Source organism: Neofelis nebulosa, chromosome 9, assembly GCF_028018385.1.
Source record: "Neofelis nebulosa isolate mNeoNeb1 chromosome 9, mNeoNeb1.pri, whole genome shotgun sequence".
Taxonomy (NCBI): Eukaryota; Metazoa; Chordata; class Mammalia; order Carnivora; family Felidae; genus Neofelis; species Neofelis nebulosa.
In genome coordinates this window covers 64,228,648-64,249,851 of record NC_080790.1, presented here as the reverse complement: position 1 = coordinate 64,249,851, position 21,204 = coordinate 64,228,648, and the positions used below count along the sequence as shown (strand labels likewise).

At 33.6% G+C, this 21,204-nt stretch overlaps 1 protein-coding gene across 5 annotated transcripts in view; it reads right to left on the bottom strand.

Annotated features, from left to right (window-relative positions):
• The window catches only part of FANCL (FA complementation group L), an 83,400-nt gene that overhangs the window by 52,939 nt on the left and 9,257 nt on the right, over positions 1-21,204 (bottom strand). For 3 of the 5 annotated variants that reach the window (XM_058684032.1, XM_058684035.1, XM_058684033.1), the window contains 4 exons: positions 18,991-19,049; positions 16,574-16,634; positions 14,040-14,096; positions 9,186-9,286 (listed from right to left, as the gene is read on the bottom strand). In XM_058684032.1, coding sequence (XP_058540015.1) covers positions 9,186-9,286; positions 14,040-14,096; positions 16,574-16,634; positions 18,991-19,049 — 278 coding nt within the window. Of the gene's footprint in view, positions 1-9,185; positions 9,287-14,039; positions 14,097-16,573; positions 16,635-18,228; positions 18,280-18,990; positions 19,050-21,204 lie in introns of all 5 variants that reach the window. The other 2 variants (XM_058684037.1, XM_058684034.1) reach the window with 2 other exon arrangements.

The following is a 21,204-nucleotide window of genomic DNA, read 5'->3' as shown; positions in this document are numbered from 1 at the left end:
CAAAGATGAACGGCACATTTCCAGCAGTACAAACTTGTTTCTACCACTGCCTCCCTTGTAAGGCTCTCTATATTCCTTCCAAGCTTATCCCAATATCCACCTCCTCTAAGAACCTTCCTAGATCATCTGCAGCCCTAAAGGATTTCGCCTTTCTCACAACTGTCACACTGTTCCTCTTCGTGTAAATTTTTGCTTCCCAAATAACCTTTTATTAAGGAATATGAAAGGGTTTTTTTCAAGTTTGAGAGAGAGAGAGAGAGAGAGCATGCATGCATAGCCGGGGGGGAAGCAAAGAGAGAGGGGAGAGACAGAATCCCGAGCAGGCTCCGTGCTGCCAGGGAGGAGCCCAATGTGGAGCCGAAATCAAGAGTCAGACGCTTAATCCACTAAGCCACCCAAGTGCCCCAGGAATGTGAAAGTTTTAAACTTCTCTGCATGTATGTATTATACGACCATGGAGATGCTGCTATCAGACTGGTTCATATTTATTGATTCATATGCAAGTTTTAAACAACTGAATGCATATTGTTTAAATTGTAATATATACTATAAACTTTTTACCAATTTAGAAAAATGCAATTTTTTCACTATTAGATAATTTCCAGTTATTTGGTGATTTGAATATATACAAGGAAAAAGCACTCTAATATATAGGTAATTTAAAATGAAAATCATACTTATTAACATCTATGTTCTTATGCATTATGCAATGGAAATTATCATTACTGGTTGTAATTAAATCATAATACTAATTAAGAGCTGTAAAACTCCTATGTAGTCTGACACTTTTAGGTGAACTGGTGGCTCAACAACTTTATACCTACTTTACACAAGGCATTATTTGAAATCAAATGACATGTGTTTCTTTTTAATCCTTATTAAGCATTAGTTTCATTTGAAAAACTATGAAAATGTGGCTCAAAGAGGTTACATTACTTGCCCAAGTTCACACAGCTGATAAGCCAGAATTAAAGCCCTTGTTAAGACAAAATGAATTCCAATAACTAGACAAGTATCTCCATTTCTGCCAATAAGGTATACAGTTCTTTGAAATGTATTGAGGATTATAGAAAATATCGCCGTCAATGGATTAAGTCCATTACCAAAATAAGGTACTTCATTAAAAATCCAACTTAATATATGTCTACAATCTTTTAACAGCACAATAAATTTAATAAAACTCAGCTCTTTAACAAGACAAATTGAAAAGGCTACATAGTTGGAATTCTACTCACTCTAGTTGACAAAAAACAACCATCAGATCACACTTCCCCCAGTTGGAACTATCTAATCTCTGAACTACCTGGGCCATGTGATTACTAAAACAAACATAAGGTATTTTATACGAAGACGTGCATTTCTTCCAAATTGAGACACTTCTGAGACTGAAAGAGGCCAGGATAAAAGGATAAAAATCCTAATTTATGTCAACCCACTTATAATGAAAAGTATTCAGTCAGGACATTCTTAATAACAAACAGAAAATCTTGCTAAACCCCAAGGACTCTACTTAATTCTTATCAGTTTCATGAGCCATTCTACAAAACAACACAAGCAGAAGTGAATAGAAACCCATCAAAACCTCCTTCTGCATCACTCACCTTTGCGAACTGTGTAACACCTAAAGTCACCCATAGCTACCTTATCATCTTTTTACCCTTTGGACACCTAGATGTTTTTGTGAGTAGTTATAGAAGGTGAAACAAATTCATAAATTATAACAATAGCAATCAAACTTAAGGTCAGTTACTAATTCTCAATGTCATTTCTATAAAAAAGGTATGTGAATATAGAAAAAAAGATTTCATATTCTAAGTATTTATTTATTTTTCCTATTTTTTTATAATGTCTGATCCAACAGAACTGATTAGATGTCAAATATCTAATTTAAAAACACAGCAAAGTCTTCATTACCTTAAAAAAATAGTTGTCTTTTATTATCAGATTTTACCATTACACTAAAAACTCTATATGATTATTACTTAGAGTGTAGGGAAAATATAGACATATTGACATGGTCTAGGAATCATTAAGATTCTGACAATCCATTCAAATCAATTAGTTGTACAAATCACTATCTGCGTCATTTTAAGGGATATTTTACATTAAGAAGCTGGCCACCTGGCCAGCCAGGATCTCAAAAGGTAGCAATTCTAGTATGTGAACAGCCCAATTTAACTCTTGGTGTTAATACTGGGTTTCAGGACCCTCAGAACTATCAGTGTGCCAACTATACCAGACCTAATTTAAGAATCAAATCACAAAATAATATCGATAGATTTTCTTATTCCAGAGAGTGAATAAATACTGACAACATCTTCTTTGGCTTCGGACAATCCATGCAAACAACTTCTCTTCTGCTAACGCATTCCTCACTTGTAAAGACTATGAAACAAATGATTCAGAAACAGGAGCTATATTCTAATTCAATCATGCACACTAGTCACTATAATTAAACTTTGATCTTTCACAAATCTAAGCAACAGATTTCAAAACTCTCTCTCAGGATGGGTTAATTTTGCATATGGCCAATTTTATCCATGATGAGACAGTCACACACTGAGGATGAAACTAATAAAAACTATCTCTCCAAGTACTTGAGGTAACTTCAATAAAGGCTCCATCTCAGAGCTCCCCCACAGCACAATTCCAGGCAGCATCGTTCACACAGAACGCCTGAGGACTGTTATGCAGCCAGTCTTGGCTACATACGCTCATTTTATATATAAAGTTCAGCATAAAAATATGTATCTTGAAATTTATTCTGAGAATTAACTAAGAATTATGTAAAATAGTTAGCAGTAAGTAGCATATGACAGAAACTTCGAAAGTGGAAGTTCCTGTATATAATAATCTTAGTTCCAGGGGGAGACAAGCATTCATGTTGTAAGCAGTGCTATCATAGAGGTATTCATAACCTTCCTTTTGGCGTCCTCTGTTATCCAAGATAGACATTTCTTTTTCTCCCACTTCAGAAAAATGTATAAAATGCAAAGTAAAAGTAAATACTTTCTATTTGTCCCTAAAAGATATTTATTCCATAAAATATTTTAATACTTGCACTATTTCTCATATACCTTTGTTGCTAATGGCGTTCAGGAAATCTTATAATTATATTCTGTAGTACTTGCCACAGCTATAATTAAGTACTACTGTGATCATCTACTTAAATGCTGACTCTCCCATTAGATTTAAGTTCCTTGAGGAATCCCAAGTCTTGCCTATAGATCTCCACTGCCTTACATTATAGGCATTCAATAGTTAGGTGTGGGGGGGGGGGGGGAAGAATGATTCAAAAATCTCATATTTGCATTCTCAATTCTTGAACTACTTACTACTGGAGTTCCTCCAAACAGGTCACATCCACTTAAAAAAGGGCTTCCCTTCCCAAGTCCTCCCTACATTCCTAACTATCCTCTAAACACCTAAGATCTTAACATTTAAGCATCTTTAAATAAGTCAACATGATTTTTCTCCATCACCTTAAATCCAAAGAATGATCAGGTCCATGGTGTCAATGCCTCCAGACAAACCTCCATGATTTCAGCCAAATTACTATTAGTTCATCTCAATTCATTACTTGTCTTCTGTCTCTCCCCTCCATCGTTATGCTAAATTTTATTTAAAAGTTCTAGCTTTTCTCAAATCTTATTCATGAATGGCACCTTATCAAATCATGCCTAATCATATGAATAAACATTAGCCAGTCCCCACTAAAACCACCAACAGTACATTTAAAGTTACACGTAGTATCCATTTCTGGCTAAAATGGAGTAGCTTGCCACAGAACTACACTCCCACTGAGAACTACTTAGACCAGCCTGATGCAAGGGGAAAGTAAGTTTGAAGGCAACAAAACTTGAAGAACCAACGTCCTGAAGTAAGAGAAACAACGGAGAGGTAAGCCAATACTGCAGCCATTTTTCCCTCAGCTATTTTGCCAACTCTGGGCACAGGGCAAGAGAAGTAGGATTGGGGTGAAGGGCACAGATAGCCACCATTAAGTGGCACCAAAACATAAAACAACGAAACCACCTAGCAGCATTTCTGGCCATCTCTTAAGGTTAGAGAAATAAAAATAACAGACATAAAGGGCCAGAATCTAGTGAATGGTAAGGCCAGAGATCTTATCCTAATATTCGGGCCATTTTTCCATCAAAACTTTTGATAAATCCTTAAACTGCAAGGGATAAGAGGATAAAAGAAAAAAATAAGCAGAAAGCCAATGAAAACCAAAGGAGAATAATTAGATCTCTCATAATATAAGAAAAAATTAATTAACATTTCCCACTAGTGGGAAAAAGCCCCAGTGAATATCCCCAGGCTCTCAGTGGGAACTCTTGGATGGCTACCCCTAAAAGCAAAACAAACAAGAGGTAGATGAAGCTTTGTCAAAAGCAGACCACTGACTCCAAATGGGAGGTAAACTGGAATTGTGAAAAGACACATATAAAGGGTGCCTGGGTGATTCAGTCGGTTAAGCATCTGACTTCGGCTCAGATCATGATCTTGTGGTTCATGGGTCCAAGTTCTGCATTGGGCTCTGTGCCTAGAGCCTGGAGCCTGCTTTGGATTCTGTCTTTCAAAAATGAGTGGAAAAAAAAAAAAAAAAAAGACACACATAAGAGTTTAGGATCTACCAAGGGAGAAATTCCAATGAACACATCTAGCTCCCGCTGGAAAGTTCGAAAGACTTATAGCTTAGGAGAGAGAGGGGAACAGTACGTACTACAGTGAATCTTACAAAGACTATATAACGCAACCTGAACCAGTTCAGTCTCTAGCAGGATTACAGTAACCTGCCCCTACTCTATTTCTTAGCAAATGAAAAAGTAAACACTTTATCAAAGAAAATATCCTCATCTAGAGCCTCTCAACTTTTTTATACACAATTTCTAACACTCAGCAAATATCAGGCATAGCACCTCAGCCTTAATGAACAAGGGCAAATACTGAAGAAGAACAGCCAGCAACAGTCAGTGAGAAAAGGTGCATTAACTAAAATATGTGCAAATTAAGTTTTTCTTCACTTCTCCCCTTTTACCAGTTTTTGTTTTTGTTTTTTTGGGGTTTTTTTTTTTTTTTTTTTTAAGAAAAAGTAGTCATCAAGTAGAGACCAGGAAATTTCAGGTTTTACATTTTTGTTGTTGTTACAGAGTATTCAAGCCATTCTATTGTGAAAATAAAGAAAAACCCTTTACTCTTTATTGTTTAAAAAAAAAAAAAAGTATTGGGCCCACATGAAAAGATTCTCAACATGACTCATCATCAGGGAAAAATACAAATCAAAACCACAATGGCATACCGCCTCATCCCCGTCAAAATGACTACAATCAACAACACAAGAAACAACAGGTATTGGGGAGGAGGGGGGAGAAAGGGGAGCCCTCTTACATTGTTGGTGGGAAGACAAACTAGTGCAGTCACTCTGGAAAACAGTATGGAGGTTCCTCAAAAAGTTAAAAATAGAACTACCCTACACCCAGCAATTACACTACGAGGTATTTACCCAAAGGATACAAAAATACTGATTCAAAGGGATACATGCACCCCAATGTTTATAGCACCATTGTCACCAATAAGCCAAATTATGGAAACAGCCCAAGTGTCTACTGACTGATGAATGGTTAAGGAAGATGTGGTATATATACAATGGAATATTATCCAGCCATAAAAAAGAATAAAATCTTACCATTTGCAATGACATGGATGGAACTAGACAATATTAGCTAAGTGAAATAGAAGAAACAGAGAAAGACCAATTCCATATGATTTCACTCATGTGGAATTAAAAAATTGAGCAAAAACATTAAAAATTTAAAAAAAAGAAGCAAACCAAGAAACAGACTCTTAACTATAGAGAACAAACTGATGGTTAATAGAGGGGAGGTGGGTGGGATTAAGGAGTGCACTGATTGTGATAAGCACCCCATGGTGTATGGAAGTACTAAATCACTATACTGTACACCTGAAACTAATTAACATACTAACTAACATAACTAACATACTACTGTATGTTAACTGGAATTTAAATAAAAACTTAAGAAAAAAAAGTAGCAGGTCCAGGTATTTACCAATGTAGATGAAAAAAGAAAAAAAAAAACAAAACATGAAAACCTACATACAGATGTCTATAGCAGCTTTATTAGTAATGCCAAAACTTGGATGCAACCAAGATGTCCTTTACTAACTTAATGGATCAATAAAATTGGTATATCCAGACAATGGAATTATATTCAGTGGTAAAAACAAATGAACTAACAGGCCATGAAAAGACTAAGAAGAAATTTAAACACATATTACTAACTAAAAGAAGCCAATCTGAAAAGGCTACATACTGTAGGATTCCAACTATAGGCATTCTGGAAAATCCAAAGCTGTGGAGACAGTAAAAAGATCAGTGGCTGCTAGAGGTTAGGGGATAAGAAGGCAGGGATGGATACTTGGAGCACAGAGGAAATACAGGTCATTAAACATTTGTCCAAAACCGTAAGATGTACATGCCTAAGAGTAAACCCCAATGTAAAGTATGGTTTCGGGGTGACAACAATGTGTGGATAGAAGCTGATCCATTATCACAAATGTAGCACCTTGGTGTGGGGAATAACAGGGCAGTCTACACATACATAGGGGCAAAAAGTACAAGAAGAACCCCTGTACCTTCTTCTCAATTTTGCTGTGAACCTAAACTGCTCTAAAAAGGAAGAAAGCAGACAGACAATTTGGAAAAAAGAGAAGGAAAAAAAAAAAGTACTAGGAATGCCAAGACCCAGGACTAACTATATGACTGAAAACTATAAGAAAAAAAAAATTAAAAACAAACTCTGGTGGATCTAGATTATGAGAGTTAGTAGAAAAGTATTTTTAAACAACTATGTAAGAAAATAGGGAAAAAGAATTTTAATAAAGCATTGAAATCGTATATTAATATCTAACAAAGTAGACATTAAGGGAATAAGTATTACCAGAGACTAAAAGAAACATTTAATGATAAAAATGAAAATCCACAGGAAGATACAGCAATTATAAATCTGTACACATTCTAAAATTAAAAATAGAACTGCCATATGGTCCAGCAATTCCATTTCTGGGTATACATCCAAAGAAAACAAAATCACAATGTTGAAGAGATAGCTGCATCCCCAAGTTCACTGCAGCAATATTTACCATAGCCATGACATGGAAACAACCTATGTATCCACTAACATCATGAATGGAGAAAGAAAATTTGGTATAATTATATACACCAAATATATAATGAAATACTATTCGGCCACAAAAAAGGACATCCTGCTATTGTGACACCACAGATGGACCTTCAGGGCATTATGCTAAGTAAAACAAGTCAGAGGAAAGAAATACTACATGACCTCACTTGTACATGGAATCTTTAAAAAAAGAAAAAGCAAAATAAAAGAAAAAAACAGAACTCAAATACAGAGAATGCACTGGTGGTTGCCGGAGGCAGAGGTGAAATGAGTGAAGGTGGTAAAATGATACAAACTTCCAGTTATGTAATGTAAAGCACAGTGACTATAATTAATACTGTATTATATATTTGGAAGTTGCTAAGAGACTAAATTTTTTTTAATGTTTATTTTATTTTGAGAAAGAGAAAGAGAGAGAGTGAACATGAGCGGGGTAGGGGCAGAGGGAGGAGAGAGAGAATCCCAGGCAACCTCCACACTAATAGCATGGGACCCCATCTCATGAACCCTAAGATCATGACCTAAGACAAAATTAAGAGACGCTCAACTGACTGAGCCACCCAGGTGCCCTGAAAGTAAGTCTTGAAAGCTCTCCTCACAAGAAAAAAATTGTGTAAGTATGTGTGATGGTGGATGTTGGCTAGCCTTATTGTTGTGATCATTTCATGATATATACATCTATCAAATCACTATGTTGTATACTTGAAACTAGTATTATATGTCAATTATATCTCAAAAAAATATTAAAAAAAAGTCTTGAGTCAGGAAGAAAAAGATTCCAGACAGAAGGACAGAAATGCAGGAAAGAGTGAAGAACAGTGGGAGAAATAATTGTTTCTGGGACACATATATACAAATATATGTATACTGACTTTAAATAGAATCATAAAGCTTGCCAATTTGGGGGGGGGGGGACGCTTGGGTGGCTCAGTCAGTTAAGCATCTGACTCTTGATTTTAGTTCAAGTCATGATCTCACAATTGTGAGTTAGAGCCCCACATTAGGCTCCACGCTGGGAGTAGAGCCTGCTTAAAAGTCTCTCCCTTCCTTCCTCCCCCTACCACCACCCCCCCCCAACCTCTTCCTCCCCAGCTCATGCACACACTCCCTCAAAAAAAAAATTTTTTTTAAAAGCTTGCCAATTTTAAATAGAGAATTAAATGTATGATAACAATAACACAACATGTAAAGAAATGAGAAAACACATTAAGGAGATTTATAAGAAAATTGGTAACAGTAACAATGTATATTTTGCTATATGTATGTTGTAATTTCTAAGGTAATTCTAGAAGAACAGTAAAAGAATGTATAACAATTTAATAGAATAAAAACTAATAAAATTCTTGATTATTTCAAATAAAGGCAGATGAAGGCAGATGAAAGCAGATGGGAGAGAAAAACACAAAATGGGTGAGACAAACAGAAAACATACAGCAAGCTATCAGTGAAAATGGCAGTAAATATATTGAGTGATGTCAGGGACAATGGCAATGAGAAGTTCCTAAAAGTCTCTCTTCCATAACAGCCACAAGAACAATGGCCCAAAAAATATCAGGAAAAAAAGCAAATATGTGCGGTGATGGAGATGTTAACGAGTTTATAGGAATTCTTCTACAATATGCATATAAATCAAAATGATATTGTACACATTAAAAATATTATAATCTTCTTTGTCAATTATACCTCAACAAAACTAAAACAGTAACACATTTATATTCAATAAAAATATGGTAACATTTTGTATATAAAAATGTTATTTTTTTTTCCAAATCATATTTAGTATTTTACCTTGTAGATCAGTTTGTTAAACATGATATCCCTTTAATTCATAGCCACAGTAATGATAGGTTGCCCTAATTATAATCAAATACTTTGACTAAAAAGGGTATAAATTGCTAAAACTGCAAATACATTGACTGAAATGTGAAATTAAAAAAAAAAAAAAAAAACTTCTGAAGTATTTTAAAATAGACCTACTTGTCCCAACCAAGAATTCCTATCTCTTCAATAAGGCTTGAGTAGAACTGGGGAGGAGGAGGTGGTGGACACAACTCCTGTTTCTTCTTTAAAGCAACTTCCTGTGTAAAAGAAAAAACTTGAATCTGCTGTGGAATGCTAGACAGTGAATTGTTAGTACCTGATTACAAAACAATTTCAAAATTTCCTTTGTGGCTAACCAAAGTGTCCATTACTTTCATAGAAATTCCAGTTGAATCACTCCCAGTCTCCTATAAAGAAACCTGAAAAAGTTGAAGGGCTGCACAGAATGTTATGTGAAAATATCAATTATTATACCATTGAAACATCAAATTTTTTCCTAGACTACTATGCTTATCAGAGATAAGAGTTAAAAAACAAAAAACAAAAAACAAGGCTTCACCATTTTTCTATTCCTGTGGATAGAAGTTTTGATAGAAACATGTACCTTTAAGAAAAGCTTGAATTGAATCACACCCTTACAAACAAAATTCCTTTATTACAGTAAATATTCACCTGCTACTTTCTTTCACTGACTTAACATTCTGTATTATTTCCAGACCAGGTTAAGTGTTTTTTTCATCTATCTGGCTAGATCACAGTTCCTTTCCCTGCTAGGCCCACCCATGATATCTTCAAGATGGTTTATGGACCCTCAAAAATACTAAGATTTTTTTTTTGCAAGCAATAATAACATCATTAGAATTGCTAGGGCTGAATATTATCAATTACTTCAGAGGTGCTGACCTAGACAAATATCTCATTTGGAAAGTGAAAATATATGTATCTTGCAAATTACAGATGTACATGTGGTCTGGATTATCAAGAGCTCATAAAAAAATAAATTAAAAAAGAAGTCAGATATAATAAATAATGAAACCAGATGAGAACAAGTATAAAAATCATGTTTCTACAACCCTAATAAAAGGTGTTAAGTTTTATTCATATATAAAGTTCTTACACTTTTTTAAACAAGGATAGAATACTATTAAATTGAGACAATACCAGAAAGAATAGATTTTACACAACAGTATTTCAAAAACAGTATTTCAAAATCAGGACTATTAACTGAAATTAACACAGTTCTAAATCTGCTTTAGGATAGAAACAAGCAAAAACAAACAAACAATAACAACAAAACTTTGAAAGCAGGTTTGTAAAGCCCAAAATGTCAATTTGGATTTAATTAGACAAGAAGTATGCTGCTTTTTTAATGAACTAAATACCTAACGTTATCTGTAAGTTGCCTGATGGTCCATAAAAATAAATTTTTACTATTAAGATTATCCTGTTATTACGAAAACAAGTCAGTGTAGTTCCTATACATATATATTAAATAGCTTCAGTAATTCTTTTGAAGTTTTTTTTTAATCCAGAAATATTAAATACTGCTATCCACATACATTGAAGGTAAAAATAAGTTCAGATGATAATAAAAATGTATTTAGGGGGCACCTGGGTGGCTCAGTCGGTTAAGCGTTCAACTCTTGATTTCGGCTCAGGTAATGATCTCTTGGTTCCTGAGTTCGAGTCCCGCATAGGGCTCCAGGCTGACACCGCAGAACCTGCTCGGAATTCTCTCTCTCCTGTCTCTCTCTCTCTCTCTGTCTTCTCCTCCCCCAGCTCATGCGTGCTCTAATAAACTTAAAGATGTATTTTAATCCTAGGTTTATGACATTTGTAAACTCTACCTTCTACCTTGAATCAAACAAGTTACTCCTATTCCAGAACCACAAGAAGAAAAAGGTCTAAGTCAGAGAAGCAAAGCATTCTTTGTGGAGAAGAGGCAAGACACATGGTAGAAAGAGCACAAGCTTTACAAAGGTTTTAAATTCTAACTTTACCATTTCCTATTTTAAGGCCTTAGCTGCTTAGTGACCAAGCCCTAAAAAGGAATAAAAAAAAAAAAAAAAAAAAAAAAAAAAAAAACCTACCCACATCAGAGTTCTATTAAAACACAGGTAAATGCTCACATATTAAATATATACTGAACTCCCCTATATGCCTAGTTACTACTAGGAAACTGTGGAGATATACCAATTTCCTGAAAAGGTTCAATAACTACACATTTCATTTGAACATCATCCTCAATACTTTCATTGGTGATTATGTTATAGGAACCCTATTACCGACAACACAGCCAAACAAATAAACTAATGCAATTCTTATTTTCTTAGGTATACTGTTCATAAATGTGCAATAGTATCACCAATCTGTCAATTTCTTTAGAAAGCTAAAATACAGCAAGTCATTTTATTGAGAAACGCGGTAACAAATGTACTAAATAGAATATTGTTAATCAGAGATCAATGTCAACATTTTAAACCAGTAAGTTTCTTCAAAATTAAATGACTGATAGAGCTGTTCTTACAACCTAATAAAGTTAGCTTTAGTAATAAGAGCTTAATGGGACACAGTATATATAGTTTTACCTTGGTCCCTTAGTCCTTTTATTTGTACCATTTTTTTAAAGTATGCTAAAAAGATTCAAAAAAAAAAAAACCTTACAGACTTTTTTTGCAATGTCAAGGATAAACAAAAATATGCTTCACATCTTCACCTCATCTTTTTTAAGTTTATCATATTTTGGCCTTTGATGAAATTCATAATCAATTTTGATAATTCTTATTAGTTAGGATTGATGAATTTATAAGTCAAATTTTAGAAACTGACTATAATCTATTCTGATCCCAAACATTTGATCAAAGCCCTACCTCAGAGGCTTGTTAGGAGGATTGAAAAAAGGACTCAGAACAACTGGCAACTAAGCTCTTAGTACGTTGCAAATGCTACTAAGAATAAAAAACTCAAAAAGAACCACAAAAAAATAAACTGCTTGCAGTTGTTAGTACCAATACATTGGTAATATAATTTTGTAAGAGAAATATAAATAAAGAGATATAAGGAAAGCATAAGTAAAACATAACAAGTAAAACATAACAAAAAATAATTATGTTAATATTAGAAACCAAGATTTTCAGAGTAAAAGAACCTTAGTTCTTTTACTAAGAGTAAAAGAAACACAAGCATGAATATCAAAGTAAAAATGCCATAATGCCAAATTTGACTAGGAAATATCAATATGAATTCATGATAAATTATTCTCTTTCTAAACAGTATTTTTTCCTAGTTTTTGTCCACTGACAAGGCCTAGCAGTAATAGCAACGAACACTCCAGTTTCTAGATCTGTAGCATGCAAACACTATCTCCTATAAAGAAACCATGGCTCTTCAGAGAAGTAACTGATTATAGTTCTGCAAAAGGATGAGTAAATTAAACTGGGGCAACTAGTGTCAGAAAGCAAAGTTTGGGCTGTGTTAAAAGAACTAAAAAGCCGAGATGAAGGGGGATACACTGACCAAAAATGGTAACAATTTAAGCATCAAAAGGTATAGTGATTGCAATGGACTAAAGTCAATATATAAAAGTCCATGAGTTCTTAATGCTACTAAACAAAAAAAAAAAAAAAAAAAAAAATCATTAGTTCCCTTTGACAGTTGCTAGGCACTAACTCATTACTCTAAAAATTGATTTAAAAAAAAAAAAAAAAGGGAAAAGAAACAAGCACTTAACCTATTTCTCCAGTATAAGCTATACCTCAAATTAACCAAATAACTGATGAAGGGAAGTTCTTCTCTACAGACCTCCAGATAATAAATGTAGATGACAGAATTTTTTAAATCACCATCTGCAATGATTATCATTGGATGCTAAAACCATTAGGTGACAGGCTGATATGAAACTTTATATTCAATGGATCTAAATCTATTGATCAATCTTAACTTTACTAAAAGAGGAATTATCAGATACTATGTGCCTCCCTCATGCAATCTAAGTACACAGCACAAAGTATTCTTACCAGAAAATGAACCCAACTCTGTTGAGACTGAATTACAAAAAAAGGCAGAAGACTATGTTAAAAGACACCATGAATATCTAATAAACCAAATCCAGAATGCAAGAAATGTTACAGGACACATGATATAGTTTATTTAACAAGTAAATGGCATGAAGAAAAAAAAGGGTGGGGGAAAGATGAAATGCTGCTAGAAATTAAGAGACTTAGGAGACATATCAAACATATAATGTATGGACCTTATTCTCATACAGATACAGAGAACTATAAGAAATTACCACTAACTTTGTCAGGGTTATAATAGTATATTTAACAACATTAAAAAAAAAAAACACTTAGCTGTTAGAAGTATACACCAATATATTCATGGAGGGATGAATACAATGTCCAGGATTTCCTTAAAACTACTCTAGTCCCTCTCTCCTTAAAGAGTAGGGGGAAAAATGACAAAATGTCAGGTCATGGGCCCATCAGTTTTCACTATGCAGTCTTCCTTCTTCTGCTTATGTTGAAAACTTGCATAACAATTTTTTAAATAATACAATGTCCATAGGATAAACTAAAAAGTATTTTATGCATAATTGATTAACAGAATAATCAATTACTATATGTAAGTATATGTATGTAATAAGCCTAAGAAGTTCTTCAGAAATCTGCAGCTATATACAAATTTATACATATATCTTTAGGTGTGACTATCTCTCCATAGATGTTAAATTCTCTGACAAACCAGGAGTACATTTTATTTCTTCACCACCTAAGACTAGTGTCAAATGTACCCATTTTATGACACAGTCAAATTGGTTCCTATACACATTTCTGTTCCTCATGCAATTCAAAAAAAGCATCACCCACATTTACACACACAGTAAAATAAAACATTAAGTGACTGGGAGTTGAGAAGTTTTAAATTCCAATGATGTTAGTTTTTAAAGGAATTTTTTAAAACATCAAGACTTATAGAATATGGTAACAGCACCAGAAAACAAATTCTTACCAAAACCATCTTCAACTCCATCAGAAAGCTCATTAGATCAGGAGAGTGCTGCATTCTCTAGATTAAAACATTTCTAATTAATTTCATTTGTACAATGAATATTCCATATACTGAAATTGAACTAAAGTACAGGTCCATGTGGATGAAAAAAATATTAAATGTATCTACATCTTAAAAGCGTAACAATTAAAGTACTTATAACCATCTCTCCTATGTCTACCAATTTCAAAGAGTAATTTAAAGCCCTCAAATCTATTTTGGTGAGATACACTGAATTGTACTTAAAATCCCACACACCTTAGTTCCTTCAGCACTGACTACTGGTCAAGTTTAGCAAATCTGCCAAACCACATCATTATGAAAGAAAGAAAGAAAGAAAAGAAAGGAAACAAAGGAAAGAAAGAAAAAAGAAAGAAGAAAGACAAAGGTGTTATAGGAGTGAAGAAGAACATAAAATAAAATTCAGGCAAATCTATGCAATTAAAAAATCTAATTAGAGTGATGAATTAATGATCAATACTGTATTTTTATTTTTGCCCTTGACCTTAAAACTACCTACAATTGTTAATTTTGTTTTTTCACAACTAACCCATATTCATTCAAAAGCAGTCAATCTTTCAACGAGATAAAGCCATTGTAACAAAAAGGCAAAAAGGAAATAACTTCTAAAGTTGAATATTTAAGAGTTATAATTTTATTTCCTAGAATCTTTGATTCTTAAATAACTATAGAATAAAGGAAAGCAAAGCAAATTCTCAAGTGTAACTTTTAGATGAAACCCTACATCACTTCTCTTCTTGAAATCAAAATATTGCATTTTTGTTACTTTTTTGTGATACACTGCAGTACCACCACGCAGTTCTGAACAAAGCCCATCTGTGAATTTGTTCACTCTTTTAGACAAGAAAAATAATAATCTAAGATACTTCAACAATTCATGAGACATATGAATAACAACATAGCTTTGAGTGAGCAAATCTATAAAATGAATCCTTGACTTTCTCATCTTCTGTACAATATGTGCCCTGTTAGCTTACTAGTAATGAGCAATAAATAGTATCAAGTTTCTGTGAAAGAGAGCCTAGAGGCTAGAAGCAGCCCAATACCTGTTTCCAGAACTAAAGTTGTACGGAAATGCAGCCACACCCATTCGTTTACCTCTGGTCATGGCTGCTATGGCCCTACAAGTTAAGTAGTTGGGACAGATTTTAGGACCACCAAAGCCTGAAAAATTTACTGTCTGACTCTTCACAGAAAAAGACTGCTGATCCCCCAACCCATACTTATTAAAGTTAAAAACACTATAAGGAAAGAACAGGAATACTGGAATAAAACAAAGAAAAACTAATTCTTGGTTCTATATGACCCACTGGAGGGCAGAAAAGAGATTAATAAGTAATTGGGACTTTTTCTAGGAACTCTTGTGGTGAACTGGAGGAGAAAAACAATTATAGATATTATACTTAGTCTCTATTAACAATTTTTTCCAGGCTATTTAAATATCTCAATAGATTCGTTTCTTGAACTCTAGTATACAATATAAAGAGTCACAGTGGATGAGGACGAGGTAGTGTAAAGAAAACAGAGAAATAATTTAAATATCCCCTTAAAAAACTGCAGTAATTATGCTGCCAGCAATGACAGCCTACATTCTACAAATCAAATAGTTTATCTCCTATATTTCTTTGTGGTTCAGTAATGCTTTATGTGAGAGTGACTGCCATTGTCAGTTATCATAGATAATAACCTGCTTTTAAGATAGAAAAAATATAGGAATAGCAGAAATCAGGAAAAACATACAAATGAATAAAGCATCAAAGGAAATGCAGTTCTACTTACATTTATTTTTCTACAAGAGGCATTTCATTTATTTTTGGTTTCTTTAGTAACAGTGACTTTTTTTAAGTTTCTCTAATTTTTAAAAGAATTTTCAGGCAGAACCTAAACATCAAGAATAACTACAGTGGGGCTGAGGGTGAAATAGGTGTAGGTAATCCATAATACAAACTTCCAGTTATGACAATTAAAAAAAAAAAAAAAGATTAATCCTGTCTATACCTCATGTATGCTGTATTTACATGTACACTCATTAAGTACGTATGTATGATCCTAAGTGATTTCCACCACACCTTTCCTGTTCCTAATCTAGAACTACAATCCCATTTTTGCCACAGATACTCTACAATTCCTAAATGGGTCCTGGTTTTCTTCTCCTTACTACCACTATTCAGTCTCAGCAAAAAAATCTCTCAAAAAAGTGATGGCTATGCATGATGGCTATACATTTGAAGACCCTCAAGTCTCCAGGATGGAAATCAGTTTCAGAACAAATGCTGCCTAGAGATGTACATAGGATTCTGAGAAAACACTTTCTATAATGCATGAATCCTTAAAATATTTAATAGAAATGAAACCTACGAAAGTCAGCAACTATTAAACCAGTTTGTTACAACGTTCTGCAAACAGTCCTCTAAAAAAGAGTTAACTTTGTAATTTCTTATCCTTGCTTAAAACAAACTTTTTAAAGGACTTACCTGTTGTACTATTTGATGGTATCCATTAAGTATTGTTTTCAGTTGCCAACTACATAATAATCTAAAATTTAATGGAACAAAATGGTTTCTTTATTGTTCAGAATTAAAAGGAAAAAACTTATTTGTATGCTAGCACAAACACGCATGTACATAGAAAAGAATGACATAAATATAATTCTGACAAGTTAATAAAATTTTTTACCACTGATACTGTTGAAAGTCTTGTCTTCAAACTGTCGGGACTAATTTTATTTCAAAATATAAATAACTGCAATCAGTAAATGACATGCAAACAGTAAATCTTTTTTTTTTTTAACCATATCCAAAGAAAAATTTGCTATTGAACTAGATTCTTCTCCAAGTTAGGTTAAAGAAAACCAACAGTTTTGATCATAATGTACAGAACTTGTATTTGAGAAAGCATATGTAATGATATAATCTTCAAATTAAAGATTAATGTAAAAGGTACTTTTAATTATATAAGTAGTAATAAGTTAGTGTTCGCATATCCACTGGCTCACCTCAGCTGTGCTCTTGATATTGCTTAGATGAGTAACTCTTCTAAGATGTGCTTTTCCTTACCTTGAAGTAGGAAGCCCCTCTGAGTTTCCCCAATTATAGCCCCTTCAGGACATCATGACTCTCTCCCATTCTTGGTCTGCTAACCTCCATTTCCCCCGTTTCCTCTCTTAATAACAAAGTAGTTCATTCAACTGCCCACAAGAAAACTTCTTCTCCAAATGTACGTTCCATCCCTTGCCAAGTTGAGCATCAATTCATTATCACTTTACTGTGATATCTTTATTTCCTGCTAGTTTTTTCAACTTAATATATTAACTTGCCCAAGTAAATCTCAACATAAAAAAACAAGATCATTACAACTCTTCTTTGACTGCATTACCCTTCTCTAGCCACTCCTTTTTTTCAAAATAGAATTGATATTTGAACAACACTGGTTGAACTGCACAGGTCCACTTACAGATTATTTCAATAAATATACATACGGTACTATAAACGCCACTTCCTCTTATGATTTTCTTAATACATTCTCTCTAGTTTGCTTTAAGAATACAGTATATATGGGGCGCCTGGGTGGCTCAGTCGGTTGAGCGACCGACTTTGGCTCAGGTCATGATCTCATGGTTTGTGAGTTCGAGCCCCGCGTTGGGCTCTGTGCTGACAGCTCAGAGTCTGGAGCCTTCTTCTGGTTCTGTGTCTCCCTCTCTCTCTGTCCCTCCCCTGCTCATGCTCTGTCTCTGTCTCAGAAATAAATAAATATTTAAAAAAAAAAAAAAAAAAAAAAAAAAGAATACAGTATATAGTACATACAACATACAGTATACAAGTGTTAAACAACTTGTTCATGTTATTGATAAGGTTTCTGGTCAACAGTTTTGGGAGAGTCAAAAGTTATATGCAAATGTTTAAGTGCATGAGGGATTGGTACCCCTTAATCCTGGGTTCTTCAAGGGTCAAATGTACTTTATACTGTTTATGTTTTCTTTCCACTCCCAAACCCAATACAATTTGCTTTCTGTCACTACACGAAACCTATTCATATTTAACCTGATCCCTCTGCAATACTCAGTGAACCATTTTCTCATTAAGCCTCTTCATAGCTTTAGTGATAATTGTCGTCCGGATTTTCCTCTTACCTCTCTGGTCAGTCCTTACTCTTCTTCCAAGTTCCTCTTTATTTACCAGTCCTGTAAATGTTGGTATATTCTCAAGTCTTTTAAACATTGGCTTTCTCTTTTCACCCCACACTTGCAGAAACTGGAAAGTATCCATACTAACAGGCCCAAATCCCATGCCTACTGTGACTTGCATGTCTCACACTTGATTTCAATACCAATACACTAAACATCTCCTCTTGATACTTCACACCTGACAACGTCTCTAAATGATGGCTCTCTTACTTCTCCACTTTAACCTCTTCTCTAGCTTAGTGTTGCCAGAACTTGGAAAGCATCCTTCACAACTCTTCCCCTCGATCTCCTACTTCTAATTAGTCACAAAATCCAGTCAATTCTACTAACAATGTCTCTGGATTCTTTGTCCACTCTACTCCCAGAGATGTTTAAGAACAGAAATGAGATTTTTAGATGCTGCCTACTTTCCAGTCTCATCTCTTGATACTCCTTGAAGGGCTGTCTGTACCAAGAGGTACATTACACAATTGCTATTTACTACTTTAATGAAAAAAAAAAATTAGAGAATTAATGTTTTACCTTTGAAAAGTACTTCAGCACAAGGGAAAATAATTTACAAATGTACGCTGATTTGAAAAAACCGGAAACATTTCTGGTTGGCTAATAAGCACTTTAGGCAAAACTAATTGCTAGAATCAGCTTTTACCAGATTAAATGACTGTCCATCCTACCAAGATGCATGTATATAACAAAACACCACATCACCTTGCATTCTTCATTTGTAAATCTTCAGGCAACTCTATTCTAAGGTGAAAATCTCGTCCCTGTGGAAAATATTGAAAAGGTTCACTCAAATTTTCATCTTTTGCTTAATGTTAAAAAAAAAAGTTAAACTTAAAATCACACAGAAACAGCAAGGTTTTTCCTTTATTTTCTAAAAAGTATTAATTTCATCCAAATCTTTACATTTGTTAAAATGTATAGAATAAAATATTGCATTTGAGTAAAAATAACTTAAAAATGTCAGAAACTTTGTAATTACTGGGAAATCAAAACAAAGAGTCTTAGAATCAACTCATGTCACAAGAAATACTAAGAAATTGTTAATGTAAACAAAGAAATTTAAGTATTTCTTAGAAAATAAGTCTGTGAAGAAATTCCTTCAATTGCTTTGATTATGGAAGAAAAAAAATCACAATGCAAAATAAGAGCATCTGATACATTACCAGCTTTGTAATTTTCAATTTCCTAATTTTAATAAAATGAAAATATATTTAGTTCCATAATCTGAACATACAGACATGAGAGAAATATTTTCATAAAACAAAATATTTAATTCTCCCACATTCATGTGTCGTTAATGAATAAAATCACTAATATTTATTTTAAATATTCACAAGCTATACATTTGAATATACCAAGTTTTACTCAAGAGTCTTTCTTAGTAAAGAACTGTTCTCTGAAAAACATATTCAGTTTCTTTCTTGAGAAAGTGAATGGGTAAGCAGCTTAAACTTTATATCTTAAATAGGATAATACACATGATCTGAGCAAAGGTAAGCAGAAAAAGACAAACAGAAATATAATCTTTTACTCCAACAATATAAAATGAAAAAGAGTAATAAAATTCTCGAAAAATAATCACCATGAGAATTTTAGCACAGGCTCCCTCAAAGCAGATTCAAAACTAGAGGAACACAATTAAATGTACCCCATAACCTTTACTTTCATGATAATATTACAGTTCTGACTTTCATTACATTTAAATGTCCTTTAAAAAAATGAAACAAAATGTACTACTGACCTTTTCAAAAGGTCAAGTAACAATAATTCACTATTTCATTAAAGCACTAGAAGATATTATGTAGTAACTTTAACCTAACTTTATAGACATCCCACACATTGGTGTAAGAACAATCTGGAATTCAAAATTTACATGAAAAATAGTAAAACTACTCTACCGATCTGTTATCTGAAAGAATAAAATTCCAAAGTCCCTTATGTGCAAAATCCAGCCATTTTAAAAGGTCAAATGCCATGTTACATGTCACAATATTTTTCTGATTCAAGAAAATGTTCAAAATTAGCTTTTTTTAGTTAAAGCATATAAAAAATGTTAATTGTTCTCAAGAAGAACTTCCAGGTTGCAGGGAACAAGGTACAGAGAGTTGCCTAAATCTGAATCTCTCCACTCATCCTCCCAAATAGATCAATATTAAGAACAAATTAAAACCACAAAAATCCCGTGTCTCCAGCAAAATCAGAGAGAGCACACTATAAACTTCAAGCTACCTAGGAAGAAAAATAAAAACCACTTTCTAGTGGCTTCTACCCTGGGACTTCCATAGCAAGTCCTCTTAAAGAACTAGGGGGTTCAGAAAAAAAAGCATGGAAGAGAGAAGAGGAATTGGACTAAGTGTTAAAATAATAATAAAGAGTTCGGTAGATCAGAGCACTGACTACGGGTAGGGGGGCTTAGTATAAACACAAAAGTCAAGAGGCTCACCTTGGAAAAGAAATATATGAATAGATGATAAAAAAAAAGGCAGGTAAAGCCATCCTTTGGAAAATGGATGTTGGGAGGAAAAATTAAGAGTGAGAAATGGAGGAGCTTATATAACAAAATAAAAACACTCAACTCCTCCCTCAACACTACTAAAAAATTATCCACTAAATAAACTGCACTTTGCTTCACCTACAGAAGAAATTATACTTAAGCTAGGAATTTTATAAACTATTGTCAACAACCAAATTCACCAAGATATTGGTTTCATCAATGTCAAGCTAGGAGTCAAAACCAGAATGAAAGAAAACATTTCAAGTGATAACAAATCACCTGTGCAAACAAAAAACACAGGCATAAACAAATTACAATACTGAATTATATTATCATTAAGTAAGTATTTGTACTAATATTCAGAAATTCAAAAACCAAGAACAGAAATTGTAAGGAAAAAAATTTTACTTCAGAAAAAGATA